The following is a 16,645-nucleotide window of genomic DNA, read 5'->3' as shown; positions in this document are numbered from 1 at the left end:
TCCGACTCATTCCGTTAGAATATATGTTTGAACATAACAAGAGGTCTATCAAACGGGTTATTAATTTCTATCTCTATAATTTTTATCTTTTTTTTATTTTTACTTATTATTGATTATATCTTTTTAATAATATTAATCTTAGTAGGTCCCACTCCAATTCTAGAATTCTGTATTAATAAAACCACGTATTTAACTACACTTCGGTATAGTTTTACCAAATTTGTTCGATTTTGGGTATGGTACATATAAAAACAAACTATACATTATAAAAACAGGCAGATAATGTGATAATAAATTATATTTTACATAATTGAAATTATATGTAGAGGTATATGGTACAAATGAATAAAATATAATATGAGTAAGCATCGATCAAACTTTAGAGGCATGAGTTTATTGGAGTTCACGTCACACGAAATCATCAAACGAGCTTTTTTCGATTTGTACCAATATATGATAGTCACAGTTCAATCCAAATGATCATGTGGCCTAATTGACATGAAAATGGCAGCATACTGCCTAAGCATACGGTCGCTGCAATTATTCTCTGCACTTACAATAGTCATCACCGGCCTCATCCTCGCCATATACCTCCTCCACCCAAGCTGGATATTTACTGCCGCCCATGTCCGCCAGTTAGAGGAGTAATATCTCACTGTACGCTTCAGCCTCTCGTTTGCAAATTTGTACCGAAAATGCTCTGTAACATACTGAAGATGGTTGGCATCCAACCCAAACGCATGTGTAGCTTCTAAACACGTAAATGTAGCCGATGATGACGGAAGCCTGTTTATCATTGGTCTCCGAAGGCACCACGATAGAAGCTCATCGCCGAAGTAGCCTCCGGGGTCCAGGATGCTTGTGGCTACAACTCCTTTACTTAGGTTTTGGTAGCTTTTTACACGCCCTTGAACAATGAACACCATTCGTTGCACTAGATCCCCTTCCCTGATGATCTATTGATAGAAAAATATATAAAGTTTGTTCAAAAGATCAAAGATTTGAGCGAAAGATCAACGGAATAAGAGCGGAGTGCCCACAAGGAACTCAATCAACACGACAAATGACAACACTGGCTTTGCATGCTGAGACTCGAACTTGTTAACCATTAATTTCGACAATATACATGGCCACCACAAATCAAAGTGTGCCTTGAGTGCAAATGAAAAAAAGATTTTCTTGTAGGCTATAAGGTATTAATAACCCCATGTGGTTGAAATTGCAGAAATCTCAGGCTCATAGCCTCATACAATACCCTTCAAAACTACCAAAAAAGTAGTGGCCAAGAGTAGAACCAAGGCAACTCTTTTGGAGTGTGTTAACTACTCCTATCTTCTTCATCAATAAGCCACCCTTAATAAGGAAAGATTAACAAAAAACTATAAAAAGATTTGCGCTTTGTCATACCTTTTCGTCTTTTGAAAACACAAGCGGCTTAACGCGATCACAGATGTTATCAAGAATAAGATCTTCCAAGTTATGGAACAATGGTACCTGAAACATATGCATTGATGAGAATTGAAAATTGACTAACTTAAGGATCTAGAGAGATGTGGTCTTTAAAAGGTCTAAATTTACCATTCGGATTAGATCAATACACAAAAACCGTTTAATATCTCGTCTGAGGCCTTCTGGGAACTCTTTAATCAATTCCATCTCATCTTCTCCACCCATCAAAACCCAATTTTGGCGTTCATAATGGCGAACTCTATTTCTAAGAAGCGATGGCAATTGTCTCCTTTTCATCCACCACTCCATATCTCGGCATCTCAGTTGCATTTTCTTCTTCCTCGCCATAACAGCATGCAGAAACACCTATGGCAATCCTAATCATTAGAAACAACCTCTTTTTCCTACATTGCAACCAGCATCATCAAATGTTAAACTTTTGGTCACCTGAATATTACCAATCAATAAGGTGAAGAGCATCAAGCCACTGAGCACGATGCAAATACTGAAGATCACTTCAACCCAGTGACTAGTGGGCTCAAGATCATTCCCGAAAGTGCTGAAATCAAAGTATAATATGATCAAATATTTGAGATCAACAGCGAAGAATTGCATCAAGTTATAGTTTATTTACCTGAGACTCATTAAACCCCAAAAGATAGGATAAAGAATTTTTATCCTTAGTGAGTTGCTAGAGATAACAGGAAGCGCCCACTGATAGATACCATAATTGTACGGTCCATTCGTATCTAAACACAATGGCATTGTCGCAGCATGCATGGTGAAGTTTCTGTTGCATGGATTTCCTGAGGTTCCTGAAAAATGGTAGCAAATCACTTCGGCGCACGAAAGGGTAAGATCGCATGAGTTTTTGTTTTCACATTGTTGTCTAAGACACAAAACCACTCGTTGTATTGCCAAAACGTACCAACAGCCCCCGGCAACCTGTTGTCCACCAAAAACCAGTGTAATCATACATACTATTAATGGCATAAATTAAAGGAACTTATATCATGAATTCTTACATGAGAGGCAATAAAATAAGTGATGAGATTAAGGGCGAAACCCCACCAAATAGTGCCGAAGATGTAGCCGGTGACCTTTGCCATCCGTCTCATTAAGTAGATGGAGTGGTAGACTTTGGGGAGGAACAGGAACATGAAAACTAGCAGAAGAGTGGTCATGATCGTTTTTATTCGCTCTTCTTGTATAAGTTTGGGAAGTACCAACAAGAACACAACCTTAAAACAAAATTGAAATATCCATAATACATTAAACTTTTTATAATTTAATGGATTTACATATCATCATTTTATTTACTATACAACTTTATATTAATTTTTTTTACAATGCAATAGAGCTTAATAAAATATATATTTAATATTTAAAAAGTTTAATTTTTCTCATTGAAAACTTCAGTGACCATTGAACTTGATGCCAACATGACATCTCATAATGATAGAGTTTAATCTACTAAATGTCAATTAGACATGACAGATCAATCAACTCTTGAATTATGCATTGTGGATATTCTAATGATTAATTTTAAGTATATTTATGGCATATATTGTTTTAGACTATACTTATTTATCCGAATACAATATTCAAACTCATATATATATATATATATATATATATATATATATATATATATATATATATATATAAGTGACAAACTTCTATGTTTAAAAAAAAGTGGCTATTGGATCCTCTTGTTAGTAATACCATATATATATATATATATATATATATATATATATATATATATATATATATATATATATATAGTAAAGTGAATATACCTAACAACCTTATATAAGTTTAGGTACCTAACTCCATAATACTACATCGGTTTGTATCATATTTACATTGTAATTGCCTAAGGTTGTTAAACTTCAACCTCATAACTTGATTACTTCCAAAATCTTTGGACTTTCACAAATATCTTTCTTTTACATCATGTCTTTCTATCGAACACCACTTGATGGGCTTCATATCTTACCGCTACAAATGAAAGGATGTAGGAGAAATATAATGATGAATTTCCAAATTTTTTTGAAGTAAATCAAGTTTAGGGATGAAGTTTAAGAACCTTGGATGATTGCAATGAAAATTTAATGCAAAATGATGTAGTTTGATGACGTTAGGTACCTAAGCTTATATAAGATTGTTAGGTATATTCACTTTACCCATATATATATATATATATATATATATATATATATATATATATATATATATATATATATATATATATATTAGATGATTTACTTTATTATTAGCCATATTAATTGTGATTATTTAGTCATATTCTCTGTATCAATTATCCCCTTGATTGTAGGGGTAATTTTGTAAACTTCTCTTTATATAAACGTGTTTCCACCTCTATCATCATTGAGGTGAATTTACAAGAATCTCACATGGTATCAGCCATTCTTTCTTTCTATCATTCTTCATCCTTTTTCTTCTAAAAACTTCATCGTTCTTTTATGTCCTGGGCAATATGTCTTCTTCTATTTCTAAAGATAGTTCTCTCTCTATGAATACTATTCTCCATATGATAACTATTAAGTTATCATCCACTAATTATCTACTTTGGAAAAATCATATGACCCTACTATTTGCCTATCAAAAGTTATCAGGTCATCTTGATGGAACCCTAACCCAGCCGCCTCCCACCATAATTTCTGATAACAAAATTGTTCCCAACCCTGCTCTACCTTCCTGGCAGGAGAATGATCAACGAGCCATACTTATATTGAATGCCTCCCTCACTGAAGAATCTTCGGCTGAAGTTCTGGGTCTCACAAATGCTCGCGACATCTGGCTTGCACTTGAAAATGCTTACAACAATTCTTCAGTTGAGCGCATTCACTCACTTCGTGACATGCTTCGTCAAATTAACAAAGGGACGACTTCAGTTTCTGACTATGGTCGCCGGTTTAAGGCACTCTGTGATCAATTAGCAGCGATCGGAAATCCGGTTGCCGACATTGACAAGGTACACTGGTTTCTTTGCGGCTTAGGGGCCTCCTTTGAGACTTTTTCTACTGCAATCAGGGCTACCAAACCATCCCCAAGTTTCCGTGATTTGCTATCACTGGCAGAAAGCCATGAGCTTTTTCTCGAGTCAATTCATGGTGCTTCTTCCCCACCGGCTGCTTTTCAGGCTCAACACAGTCCCTACCCTTCTTCTAATCGGGGGCGTAATACAAGTCCCGGATATCATGGGAACAACAGTCGTGGCTCTCAATGGGGTCGTTCTGCTGGGCGACGTCTCCCCTATTGCCAATTATGTAGAAATAATGGACATTATGCTTATTCTTGTCCAAGTTTGTCTTCTTATGCTCTAAAAGCAGCCCTATCGAATGAGTCTCTAGCACAAGCCTTTCATGCCAAATGTCATGTCACTGAAGATACTCCTGATTGGCACATTGATTCAGGGGCGACGGCTCATATGACTCCCGATTCTCAAACTCTTTAACAATCTATGTCTTATACAGGTACAACTCAGGTTATTTTTGGGAATGGTAAAACATTACCAATCACTCGTACCGGTATCTCACATCTTTCAAATAACCTATCGTTATATGATGTTCTAGTGGTTCCTAGTCTTACCAAGAAATTGTTATCTGTTAGCAAGCTAACCAAGGATCTCCTAGTTGATGTGTTGTTTTCTCAACCTTTCTTTACAATTCAGGATCGTCAAACCAAAAGGGTGCTTGCTAAAGGTCGTTGTGAACAGGGGTTGTATGTGCTTAAAGATGAACCTCAGGCGTTGGTTGCTTTACAAGGAACTTCAAATCGGGCCTCCTATGAGCTATGGCACAATCGATTAGGCCACGTTTCTTTTAATGTTATTCAAACTTTAAATAAATTGGTGCTTTGTCTGTTACTTCGGTTTACCAAAACCCACTGTTTGTGAACCTTGTCAACTTTCTAAAGGGCAAAAACTACCTTTTGAACGTAACCATAAACGTGCTCTTCATCTCTTAGATATTGTCCATTGTGATTTATGGGGACCCGCTCCTGTTTGCTCTAAAGATGGTTATTTGTATTATGTGATTTTTGTTGATGACCATTCCAGATATACATGGTTTTATCCACTCAAAGCTAAGATAGGTTTCTATTCAGTTCTTCCAGCCTTTATCAATCTTGTTCAAACTCAATGTTCAAGAAAGATTAAAGTTTTTCAAAGTGATGGTTGTACAGAATTTGTGAATCATACGGTTCACAAATTTTTTGAAGAAAATGGCATTTTTCATTGCCTATCATGCCCGTACACACATCAACAAAATGGCCGTGTGGAACGCAAACATAGGCATATTGTGGAAACAGGATTAGCAATGATGTTTAATGCTAATATTGCGATTTGTTTTTGTCCCGATGCTTTTAGCTCAGCAGCATACATCATCAATCGGTTACCAAATAAATTATTGGATGGCATTTCTCCATTTGAGTTGATTTTCTCTCAACCACCAAATTATGCTCACTTTCGTGCTTATGGATGTCAAGTTTTCCCTTACTTGAGGGATTACTCATGTCATAAACTTGAACCAAGAAGTATTCCTTGTGTGTCCATTGGTTACAACTCCTAATATAAAGGTTTTAAATGTCTTGATCCGATCACTTCCCGCATTTATATCTCAAGACACGCTCGGTTCAACGAACTGCTATTTCCTTTTGGTGCATCAAAAATAAGCATTGATCTATCTACTTTGGATCTTACCACTTTTGATAGAGAGCCTCCTTACTCACTCTTACCCTCCCCAAATTTCATTTCGAAACCTACAAGAACCAATAAAGCTAATGAACCTCCATGTTCTTTATGCGATTCAAGGTCATGTTCAGCTACCACAATTAATATTCCTTCTTCTCCTAACAGCTCCTCATCACCCTCCCCACCAAACAACCCATCCTTTAATCCATTACCTACTCAAGCCAATTCTAAACCTATTAACCAATCACCTTCAACATTCTCCTAACCGGTTCCTTCCACCACTCATCCTATGACAACTCGATCTAAAGCAGGAATCTTCAAACCAAAATATCGAGCTGATCTAGCTAGTCTTGAAACTCACTGTCTTCATGTTGCTTTGAACTCTGCAATCGAACCAAAAGGTTTTAAAACCGCAGCTAAAGATCCAAAGTGGATGAATGCAATGCGCGTGGAAATGGAGGCCCTAAGACAAAATGCTACATGGGTTTTGGTACCACGTCCCTCTTCTTCTAATGTTGTTGGTTCCAAATGGGTTTATCGCATTAAATACCACTCTGATGGCTCAATTGAACGATTCAAGGCTCGTTTAGTAGCTCAAGGTTTTACTCAAATTCTAGGGCTTGATTATTCTCACACATTTAGTCTTGTAGTAAAATCCTCAACAGTATGAATTGTTTTATCTCTTGCCACCTTGAATAGCTGGAAGTTACATCAATTGGACGTAAAAAATGCTTTCCTCAATGAAAATTTGACTAAAACTGTATTTATGGAACAACCAACAGGGTTTGTAAATCTTCAATTTCTGGATCATGTTTGCAAGCTATCAAAAGCTTTGTATGGCTTAAAACAAGCCCCACGAGCATTGTTTCAACGACTGAGCACGTTTCTTCTTTCCTATGGATTCACATGCAGTCATGCTGATCCATCATTGTTTGTATTTCTCAGTGATTCGTGCACTGTGTACCTGCTTGTGTATGTAGACGATCTTATTCTTATCGGTAACAATGAACTCACGATTGCCAACTTCATTTCTCGTCTCAACCACGAGTTTGCAATAAAAGACCTTAGAGATCTCAACTACTTCTTGGGACTTGAACTAGCTTATACTGCCAATGGCTTATTCCTTACTCAGTCTAAGTATGCTACTGATATCCTAAAAAGGTCTGGCTTGTATGATTCCAAACCAGTGCACACTCCTCCTGCGCCTCATGAATCCTTGACAGCTGATGGTGTTCCTTTTTCTGATCCTACTCTATATCGCTCATTGGTTGGATCACTTCAGTACTTAACTATTACGAGACCCGACTTGTCTTACGCAGTAAATCAAGTCAGTCAATTTCTTCAGGCTCCAACTATAAATCATTATCAATTTTTCAAGCGAATTCTTCGATATATTAAAGGCACAATCTCCTTTGGTCTTACATTTATTCATCCTCCCAAATCATCCTTAATTGGTTACTCGGATGCAGACTGGGCCCGTTGTCTAGATACATGTCGTTCCACATACGGTTATTCCATCTTCTTCGGTGGAAATCTTGTTTCATGGAGTGAAAAGAAACAACCGACTGTCTCAAGATCAAGTTGTGAATCAGATTATCGAGCAATGGCTAACACGGCTGCTGAACTGGTTTGGATCACTCATTTGCTTCAAGAGCTTCATGCTCTTCCTCCCGACCACCCAACTCTACTTTGTGACAATAAAAGTGCACTTTTTATGACTCAAAATCTGGTATCCCATAAACGAGCCAAACACATTGACTTAGATTACCATTTTATCAGGGAACTTGTTACATCTGGCAAGCTATACACGAAATTTGTTCCTACCAATCTACAAGTGGCGGATATTTTTACTAAGAGTCTTCCGTGCGCTCAATTTGAGACACTTCGTACTATGCTTCGACTTGGTCTGCCACCATTCAGATTGAGGGGGGGATATTAGATGATTTAATTTATTATTAGCCATATTAATTGTGATTATTTAGTCATATTCTCTGTATCAATTATCCCCTTGATTGTAGGGGTAATTTTGTAAACTTCTCTTTATATAAACGTGTTTCCACCTCTATCATCATTGAGGTGAATTTACAAGAATCTCACTATATATATATATATATATATATATATATATATATACATGGGATAGTTCACTTGAGATTAAAAAAAAAAGTGAAAGATCTTGATATTCAACCTTAACCACATATTTTTCATTTGCCACTATAACGTTGTAGCGTACCGACAACATCAGGGTATGCCTAATCATAAATGATTATGCAGGGTATGCCTAATCATATATGATTATACATATATGTTTATTCACAGAGATTGCTGACAGCCCATAGCCGCCAGAAGAGTTATGCGGATTGACAATGCTCTAAGCTAGAGTTCTAGGTGGGGGATTTGGTGCTTCTAAAATGTGTCACCATAGAAGGGTGTTATCTGCTTCAAGAAGCGGAGCAAGCTAGGCCCTATGTTTATCGACTCGTTTAGAGTGTTGGTTAGGGTGGGCAAGGTGGCTTACTGGTTGGAGCTGCCGGGGGAGTTAAAGCAGATTCATGATACCTTCCACATCTCCCAGTTGAGGAAGTGTATAGCTGACGAGACAGCTGTGGTCCCTTTGAAGGACATCCATGTTGATGATTGCCTGAATTACGTTGAGAAGCCAGTGGCAATTCTGGATCGAATACTGAAGACCTTGAGGAACAAGGTAGTTAACTTGGTCAAAGTTTAGTGGCAACACCAGAAAAGGCTCATAGTGGATGTGGGAATCCGAGTCTGAGATGCGCAAGCACTATCCTGTGTTGTTTCCTAAGGATGACTTCGAGGGTGAAGTCTGATTCTAGAGGGGGAGAATTGTAGCATCCTATTCTCAAGTATTATCATTTTAGCCTTCAACTTTATCAAAGTTTCATAATTGGTCCCTTATGGTAAAAACTTCACGTGTTCGCCCAGATGTTGGGCGTACATGAGGGTGTATGCAACGTACTCATAAGATTCAGGATCGTGAAAGACTTGCTACTACGCGGAGCATATGTACGGTACACCGGGCGTACTAGCCCAGTCCCTAAACGCTAGTTTTAAGGGATGCTCCCTATTTAAACTAACTTATGTCTCCCTTAGACATTCGTTATCAGTCACCATTCCCTCAAAAAGCGTAATCTTAAGTCTAAGCTTGTTTGTGAGAATTTGAGAGCTTATTAAGTGGTTTTGGTGCATGTTTGTTGAAGAATAAGGCTAGAGAAGAAGAAGGTGTTGCTTGAAGCTTGTAGATCCATAAACTACTCCTCATTGTGCGTCTTTTTCATGTATAAAGTTTATACATTAATTGGTTATGTTTTTTTTATCTCCAGGGTTTAGTTTTATGAGATTTTTGTCTTAAAGTTTGGAACTATATGATTTTGGGGCACTCCATAGAATATTAGTTGTCCTTTCATGCATTGTAGGCCTTATAGATTCATAAAAATGGTTGCTTGATCATTTCTTTTGGCCTATGCATGACTAAAGTAACTTAGAGTGTGATGGAAGTTAAGGCTTGTTGCATTGGGTCCTTTCTAGCCATGAAAAAGCTTAAAGTCGAAGCGTTTATGGGTTAAGTCAACATAGGATGGTCAGATCTGAAATTAAGATCGGTATCTTAATGGATTAAAACATGAAAGTTGATGAAGTTAGATCAAGCAGAGTATGTTGAGCATACTCCTGGCTAAGCCCCACATAACCAGTCTCGTCCATGATGGGTCACTGATCGAGTTGTACACCCCGCGTAAGAAGGGGTACATCGAGCGTACGCGTTGGGTAGTTGACTTTCGTTGATTTTTGACATTTGGCCAAGAATCAGGGTTTTAGAACATGGGAAGGGAAAAATGGTCTTTTTACCCTTAAGAGAGTTAGTTTTGGGATTTCGAATCGCGAGTTGAGTTATGGACCTCAATTTTTAATTTGGGTTAATTCTTTTGTTGATTAGACGAAGTCTAGTTCCAGTAGTTCAGGAGAGAGATTTAGTTGTCATCAGTATCAGGTGAGTTTTCTTACTTATGCCTACCTATCTTGTAGAATATCTGTATTTGTGGTAACCAGTTGGGTCTAACAGATATCTTACATTAGACTGTGCATGTGTGACTGACACTGGGGATAGTCTTCAGGGTTGCTGACAACCCATAGGGCGTGTTGTTGCCCAATGGGACTACTGATAATCCCCAAGGTTGCTGATAACCATTAGACGAAGTCTAGTTCTAGGTGATTTTTCTCACTTATGCCTACCTATGTGGTAGAATATATGTATTTGTGGTGACCAGCTGGGTCTAACAAATATCTTACATTGGATTGTGTATGTGTGACTGAGACTGGGGATAGTCTTTAGGGTTGCTGACAACCCATAGGGCGTGTTGTTGCCCAATGGGACTACTGATAATCCCCAAGGTTCTTATTGCCCATTAGACGAAGTCTAGTTCCAGTAGTTCAGGTGAGAGATTTAGCTGTCATCAATATCAGGTGAGTTTTCTCACTTATGCCTACCTATGTGGTAGAATATCTGTATTTGTGGTGACTAGCTGGGTCTAACATATATCTTACATTAGACTGTGTATGTATGACTGAGACTGGGGATAGTCTTCAGGGTTGCTGACAACCCATAGGGCGTGTTGTTGCCCAATGGGACTACTGATAATCCCCAAGGTTGGTGATAACCATAATTGTTTATTTTATGATGTGTTGTAGGAGATATTTCGGGGAACCCACGAAGCTTCGTGCTTACAATTATTGATTTATGTGTTTTAGATACTTTTAAGAACCGTGGGAAGGCGAATGTCTGATTATACACACTCGTTGGGAGATTTGTTACTGGGACAGTTTAAGATACTCTGATAAATTGTAATGATGTTTGTTTTAGACACTTATGTTTTTGATGACATGGATTGTCAAACTTTATTTTCATAAAATTAAAATTGAACAATTTGTTTTAAAATTTGAGGTGTTACAAAATAACAAAGTTAACCATGAACCTCGTTAAGTGGGATATAATGATAATTCTGTGAGAAAGTTGTGGTCATAGCAATTAAAAAATATTAGGGGTTTTTTCAATTACACGTTAAAAGCTTATAATTTTATGATATTAGTCCTAACTAATATACTAAATTTAATATTTGATTTTAAATTTTGTCATTATTTTAAACTCTAAAACTAAAAAGGTATATAATAAAACAACATAATTAGACCCTATAGTGTACCATGTACTCCACACCATGGTATCTGAGGTGGCACCGTAGTGTACGGGAAACACCTTACCGAACATGAAAGAAAATTACGGTATCTTTGCCACACGAGATGCTCTCATCGTAGCGATTATCCTTTTTTTGACTGTTAGAATAGTATGTTTAGGATGATAACATTTTTGCCTTTTAATATATATATATATATATATATATATATATATATATATATATATATATATATATATATATATATATATATATATATATATGACAATTTGCTATAAATTAACACTTATTTCTAAGTTTATAATCACTCAACAAAAACTTTATTTATTTATTTTTTATTTGGTGAATGGTATGTAACCATGATATAGGGTAAAACACCGTGTTATGTTGTTTGTGTTAAATATCAAGATGTAGTGGCGAAGCTAATATATATATATATATATATATATATATATATATATATATATATATATATATATATATATATATATATATATATATATATATATATATATATATATCACGTGCTATCTATTATTTTCTTACCACAAGTCATAAACATTTTAAACATTTTTATCTACTCTAAGAAATAAAAGAGTTTTTTTTTTTACTTGTTATTTTTGTTATTTTAGGAGTTTCTTTATTTTATTGAATTTTCACATAATATTTTAATATAATAATTACAATAAATATTGTAATAATTAAATATCAATTTAATTAATCTCCTAACATTTTAATTTTAAAATTCCCAAAATTAAAGTTGAATAGTTTCTTTTGTTTATTTATTTAAATTTAAAAGATAAAAATATTTTCATTATAATAATTCATTTTTTTCTTATTTTCTTATAATATATGGATCTCACAACTAATTATAAATATATATTGTATTAACTAAATACTAAATCAATTAATTAGCCCATTAAATCCTATATGAATTAGATTGGGAGGAGTGACATGCAGTTTAGCCACACCAAGTGCCACACCGCACCTCATATATGGTTTTGGGTGCGGTTTGACCACGCATCTTTCCATTTTCTACCATGTTTTTTGATTGGCTGACCATAAAATAACCTTTTTAACGATCAAAAAATTCAAAAACTATATATTTTTTATTTTATCTATATATTACATATATATAACCCATCCTTTTTACCAAACTTCACTTAGCTTCCTTCATATTTTACCATCTCTTACTTAAAATTTTTGAAGATGTCATCTTCCAACAAACCAAACAACCAAATAAACATCCACTAGAAAAATCACAATCTCTAGACCTTAATATAATCAACCGATTTATTCGTCTTCGTTTCATTTTTTTTTTTTTTTTTTTGGCTAAGTTTTTAGGATTTTTTAATGTAATATTATGGTTTTTTTATGTAACGTAATGTAAGGGATTTTAATTTAGAAGTAATGAAATGTTATATTTTTTTTAATGAAAATTAAAGTTTTTACTTAAATTAAATTGTTTAAAAAATGTGTCACACCTCATTGGGTGTGACAACGAACCACAATTTTATGGTAAAAACTAACGTGTCGTTCAAATGGCAGGGAGGGAAGTAAATACGATTTCTGTGACATCACTTTTATCAGTCTTGTTAGCCGCAAGGCCCAATTATGCCCTTTTCCTTTATTTATATTGTGTAGGCAAATACACAATGTATCATATAATAAAATCCCTCAATACATAATAATTTTATTGAGATGTAACATATACATTAACTATGTTAGGTACTATTCTCTCAGTCCCATATTAATAATCCATATTTTTTTTTGTATGTCTCAAAATAATAGTCTATTTCTGAAAATAAATATCATTTTTACTAAAATATCCTTATTATTAGTTCACTTACCATGAAATTAAACGCAACACATGAGTAAAACTATCAATTCAATTAATAAAGTTAATGGTAATTAATGTTTATTAAACTGTGTGCTTTTTCTGTACACAATAATTTTGAGACGGAATGAGTATATAGAATTTTATTTATAATCAAACAAGCAATCAAAAACTGAAATAAATAAATAAAATATTAACTAATTTCGGTAAACCAAACCAAACTCAAATAACCCAAAAACCATTTAACCCAAAGTTAATATTGTTCCGTTTGGTGGCCACATCAACCTTGAAAACATCATTTTCTTATTAACTTTTATTTAGGATTTTTTTTGTATTACCTCTTATAAAAGTTTCCGTTCACTCCGGAGAAATAGTTTAGGTTGAGTTCATGTTGCTACGTATTTTGTGTGTTTTCTTTATATATATATATATATATATATATATATATATATATATATATATATATATATATATATATATATATATATATATATATATATATATATATTATTAAAATTTTAGTTTTTTTAACAAAGAAGTTTAGATAGTTCTAAGGCCCTTTTGTGATACGGCCTTTTAACGGTTTTTATATATTAAATTTAAGTTTTATAATTTTTACGATTATTCATAAAATATATTAATATAACAGAAAACATGATAGAAATTAGAAATGGGAAGATGTGTGGTCAATCAAAAAGAGAGAGGGGCAATTTTTCTTTTTATTTAAAATAATAGAAAGTCTTCCTAAATGATCTTTGGTATTGAAATTACGAAAATAACCTAAGTTAATGGTAGAAAGCTGATAGAGTTGGAAAGATTAAATATTAAAAGTTTTTGAAACTATAGGAAGTAAAGTTTTGTCTTTAATAATTAATAGCAAAGACGTGGAAGATGGAAAGTAGGTTATCCGAAATACCTGAGGAACCGGTAGTATGACGAACATGTCGTACCAGAAGCCTTTAAGTGAACGTACATAGTGCAATGCGATAGACTTCGGGTCCCACACTAGCTTCCCACAACCAACCACAAGCGACTCACGTGACACATAAGCCACCCGAAACTGTAACCATATGTGGACGACATGGAAGCAGTCAATCAAAGTCCGCAGCAAGGCCACAACCGCCGCAAGACCGCCGTCCATGTAAAGACACGGCGTACCCCCACGGCCTATTGACAGCGAATAGAAGAACAATGGATCAACAGCCAACGACATAGCACGAGCAAGCAACACAAACCTATTCCACCTTTGTACACTTTTGCTCCGTGGATCATACACTCGCCTGAACAAAAACCCCGAAGACGATAGTGGTCTCCGTTTTCCGGAGGAATATCGGTTCTTGATGATCTCGGAACCCGGTCTGTTGCGGATGGGGATGAGGGATGAGCCGGCGGAAGCTTCCCATTCCGGTTGCTGAGCTTGGTTGCAGCTAGTGGAGTGGAACACCGGAACACCTACTTGAGTGCATGCATAACATTCGGTTGTGAACGAAATTTGGCGACTTTCATCGTCCAGATCGTCACCATGGTTGATCTGCTTGCTTCTCCGGTCTAACATTCTCATGGGTGATCACTGATCATCAAACTTATTTCCACAGTCGTGGAAATATATGCGTTGGTGGGCAAATAAACTCACCAAAACGATTTGATTGATGGGAGCGATGATATGAGCCAAAGCCTAGCGTTCTCGTGGTTTGTGTCGTGAATTATTAGGGTTAGTTTTGTTATGGAGCAACGATCACAAAAGATGACACCGTTAAAACTATAACCAGGTTGAATAAGTGGACACAAAAGGGACACCGAACTTGATGTTATATTTTTTATTTTTATTTATTTATTTATTTTCCTGTAATAATGGTTTTGGTGCTATTGAATTTGCATCATTCAGGCTAATTTGACGTACGAAATGTATCAATTCAATCATGTATATTGTCGGAGATGTCATTATACTAGATATTTGAGAGCGTTTTTTGGGCTTTTTTTCTAAAGTTTCATCAAACAAATAAATTAAAATTTTGAAGAAAAAAAATATGGGAGAAAGCTTTTTCAAGATAAAGATTTATCAACGAGCTTATCGCATACTAGCTAATATTATTGGAATTTTTTAATATGTGTCTTAAAGATACATATAAAAAATATTAATTATTGGTATTTTTTAATATATAAAATTTATTTCTTATGAAGATTATTAATAAATTTAAATTTAAATATAATAATATTACTTATAATTAGTATATTTTATATTAATTTATGATAATAGTTATCATTTATTAATGATTGGTATGTATGTCCTAGGCAAATGTTAGAAAAAATCTTAATATTATTTTATTAATTTTTTACTTATAACACATTGTGGAACCAATAAAAGAAGTTATTAAAAAAAATAATAAATAAATAAATAAATAAAAAACCCTGATTTAATGTAGATATTTGTTAAGATTTTTAGGTCATAGAATAAGACATTGACTTGTCACCAGAAAAACTTTGTGAGAACTAGCTGCTCTTTTATGATAGATGATGCTCTTAGATACATAGAATCATAACAGAAAATTGTCAAAAATAATATCGGATATAGAACTGAGTTAAAAGGGGAGAAGTTGACAAGTCAAGGACGAAATTTCACTTTTCTAATTGTGACGTTTTCTCATGTTATGAGTTTAAAATGTTGATTTGGGAAACGGGAATGATATGTGTTGAGTATAGATGTAAAAAAGTGTCACGATAAAAGAATGACACATCGAAATTAAACAAATATGGAAAAGAAAACGAAACAAAAGAACATCTCAAACTTACGGTAAATGACAAGGTAGCAAGGCTGTTTGTTCACGGTCACCACATATCTTCCTGTCCCACAATCATTTCTGGCAACGGAAATCGACATTCGAATAAACCAGAATAAATTAGACACATAAAGATACAATATTTAATATGGTTCACTCCACACAAGATAATATTCTTATTCATAAACTTAAAAAAGATTTTCAATATAGATAAAACCCTAACTAACAGGCTTCATTAATTATATGAGCATAGTACACACTAAGAAACTCTAAAGAGTCAAGAGTGTCCAGATATACATATCTATGAAGGTCCATACTTGTGACGAGATAAGTGTTTGTTTTGTGTAGCTTGGCTATTTATCAAGTCGACGTTGGGTATGGGGTTTTATTTATTTTGTTTGGACATGTAATCAATTTTCAAGTCACACTTAAAAGTTACCAACTTTCGATTTTGGGTTCCTAGATCAAGAATAAACTTTTCAACATAAATAATTATAATGAAAAAAAAAAAAAAAGCAAGGAAAATGTTGGAAAAAAAAAACCAAAACAAAAAGTAACCGTACAATCCATCCAAAGGGGTTGTTAATCCAAATTAACGGGTGACCTTCCCTATGACTATCAATCCAAGAAGCATTAAATTGTAATTTTAAAA

The 16,645-nt window shown here is 34.6% G+C and overlaps 1 protein-coding gene across 1 annotated transcript; it reads right to left on the bottom strand.

Annotated features, from left to right (window-relative positions):
* Window positions 1-280: 280 nt before the first annotated feature.
* LOC145004688 (cyclic nucleotide-gated ion channel 2-like) lies at window positions 281-14,993 on the bottom strand. The gene is made up of 7 exons (XM_078963661.1): window positions 14,133-14,993; window positions 2,475-2,690; window positions 2,084-2,394; window positions 1,897-2,008; window positions 1,579-1,815; window positions 1,408-1,494; window positions 281-956 (listed from the first exon to the last, which is right to left on the bottom strand). Exons 1-7 carry the CDS (start codon window positions 14,775-14,777, stop codon window positions 468-470), a joined length of 2,097 nt encoding a protein of 698 aa, XP_078819787.1. The 5' UTR covers window positions 14,778-14,993; the 3' UTR covers window positions 281-467.
* Window positions 14,994-16,645: the final 1,652 nt, after the last annotated feature.

The sequence above is a fragment of the Lactuca saligna genome, chromosome 7, assembly GCF_052625555.1.
Source record: "Lactuca saligna cultivar CGN05327 chromosome 7, ASM5262555v1, whole genome shotgun sequence".
Classification (NCBI taxonomy): domain Eukaryota; kingdom Viridiplantae; phylum Streptophyta; class Magnoliopsida; order Asterales; family Asteraceae; genus Lactuca; species Lactuca saligna.
Note: the sequence above shows the minus strand (reverse complement) of the source record. Positions and strands in the feature narration are given on the sequence as shown.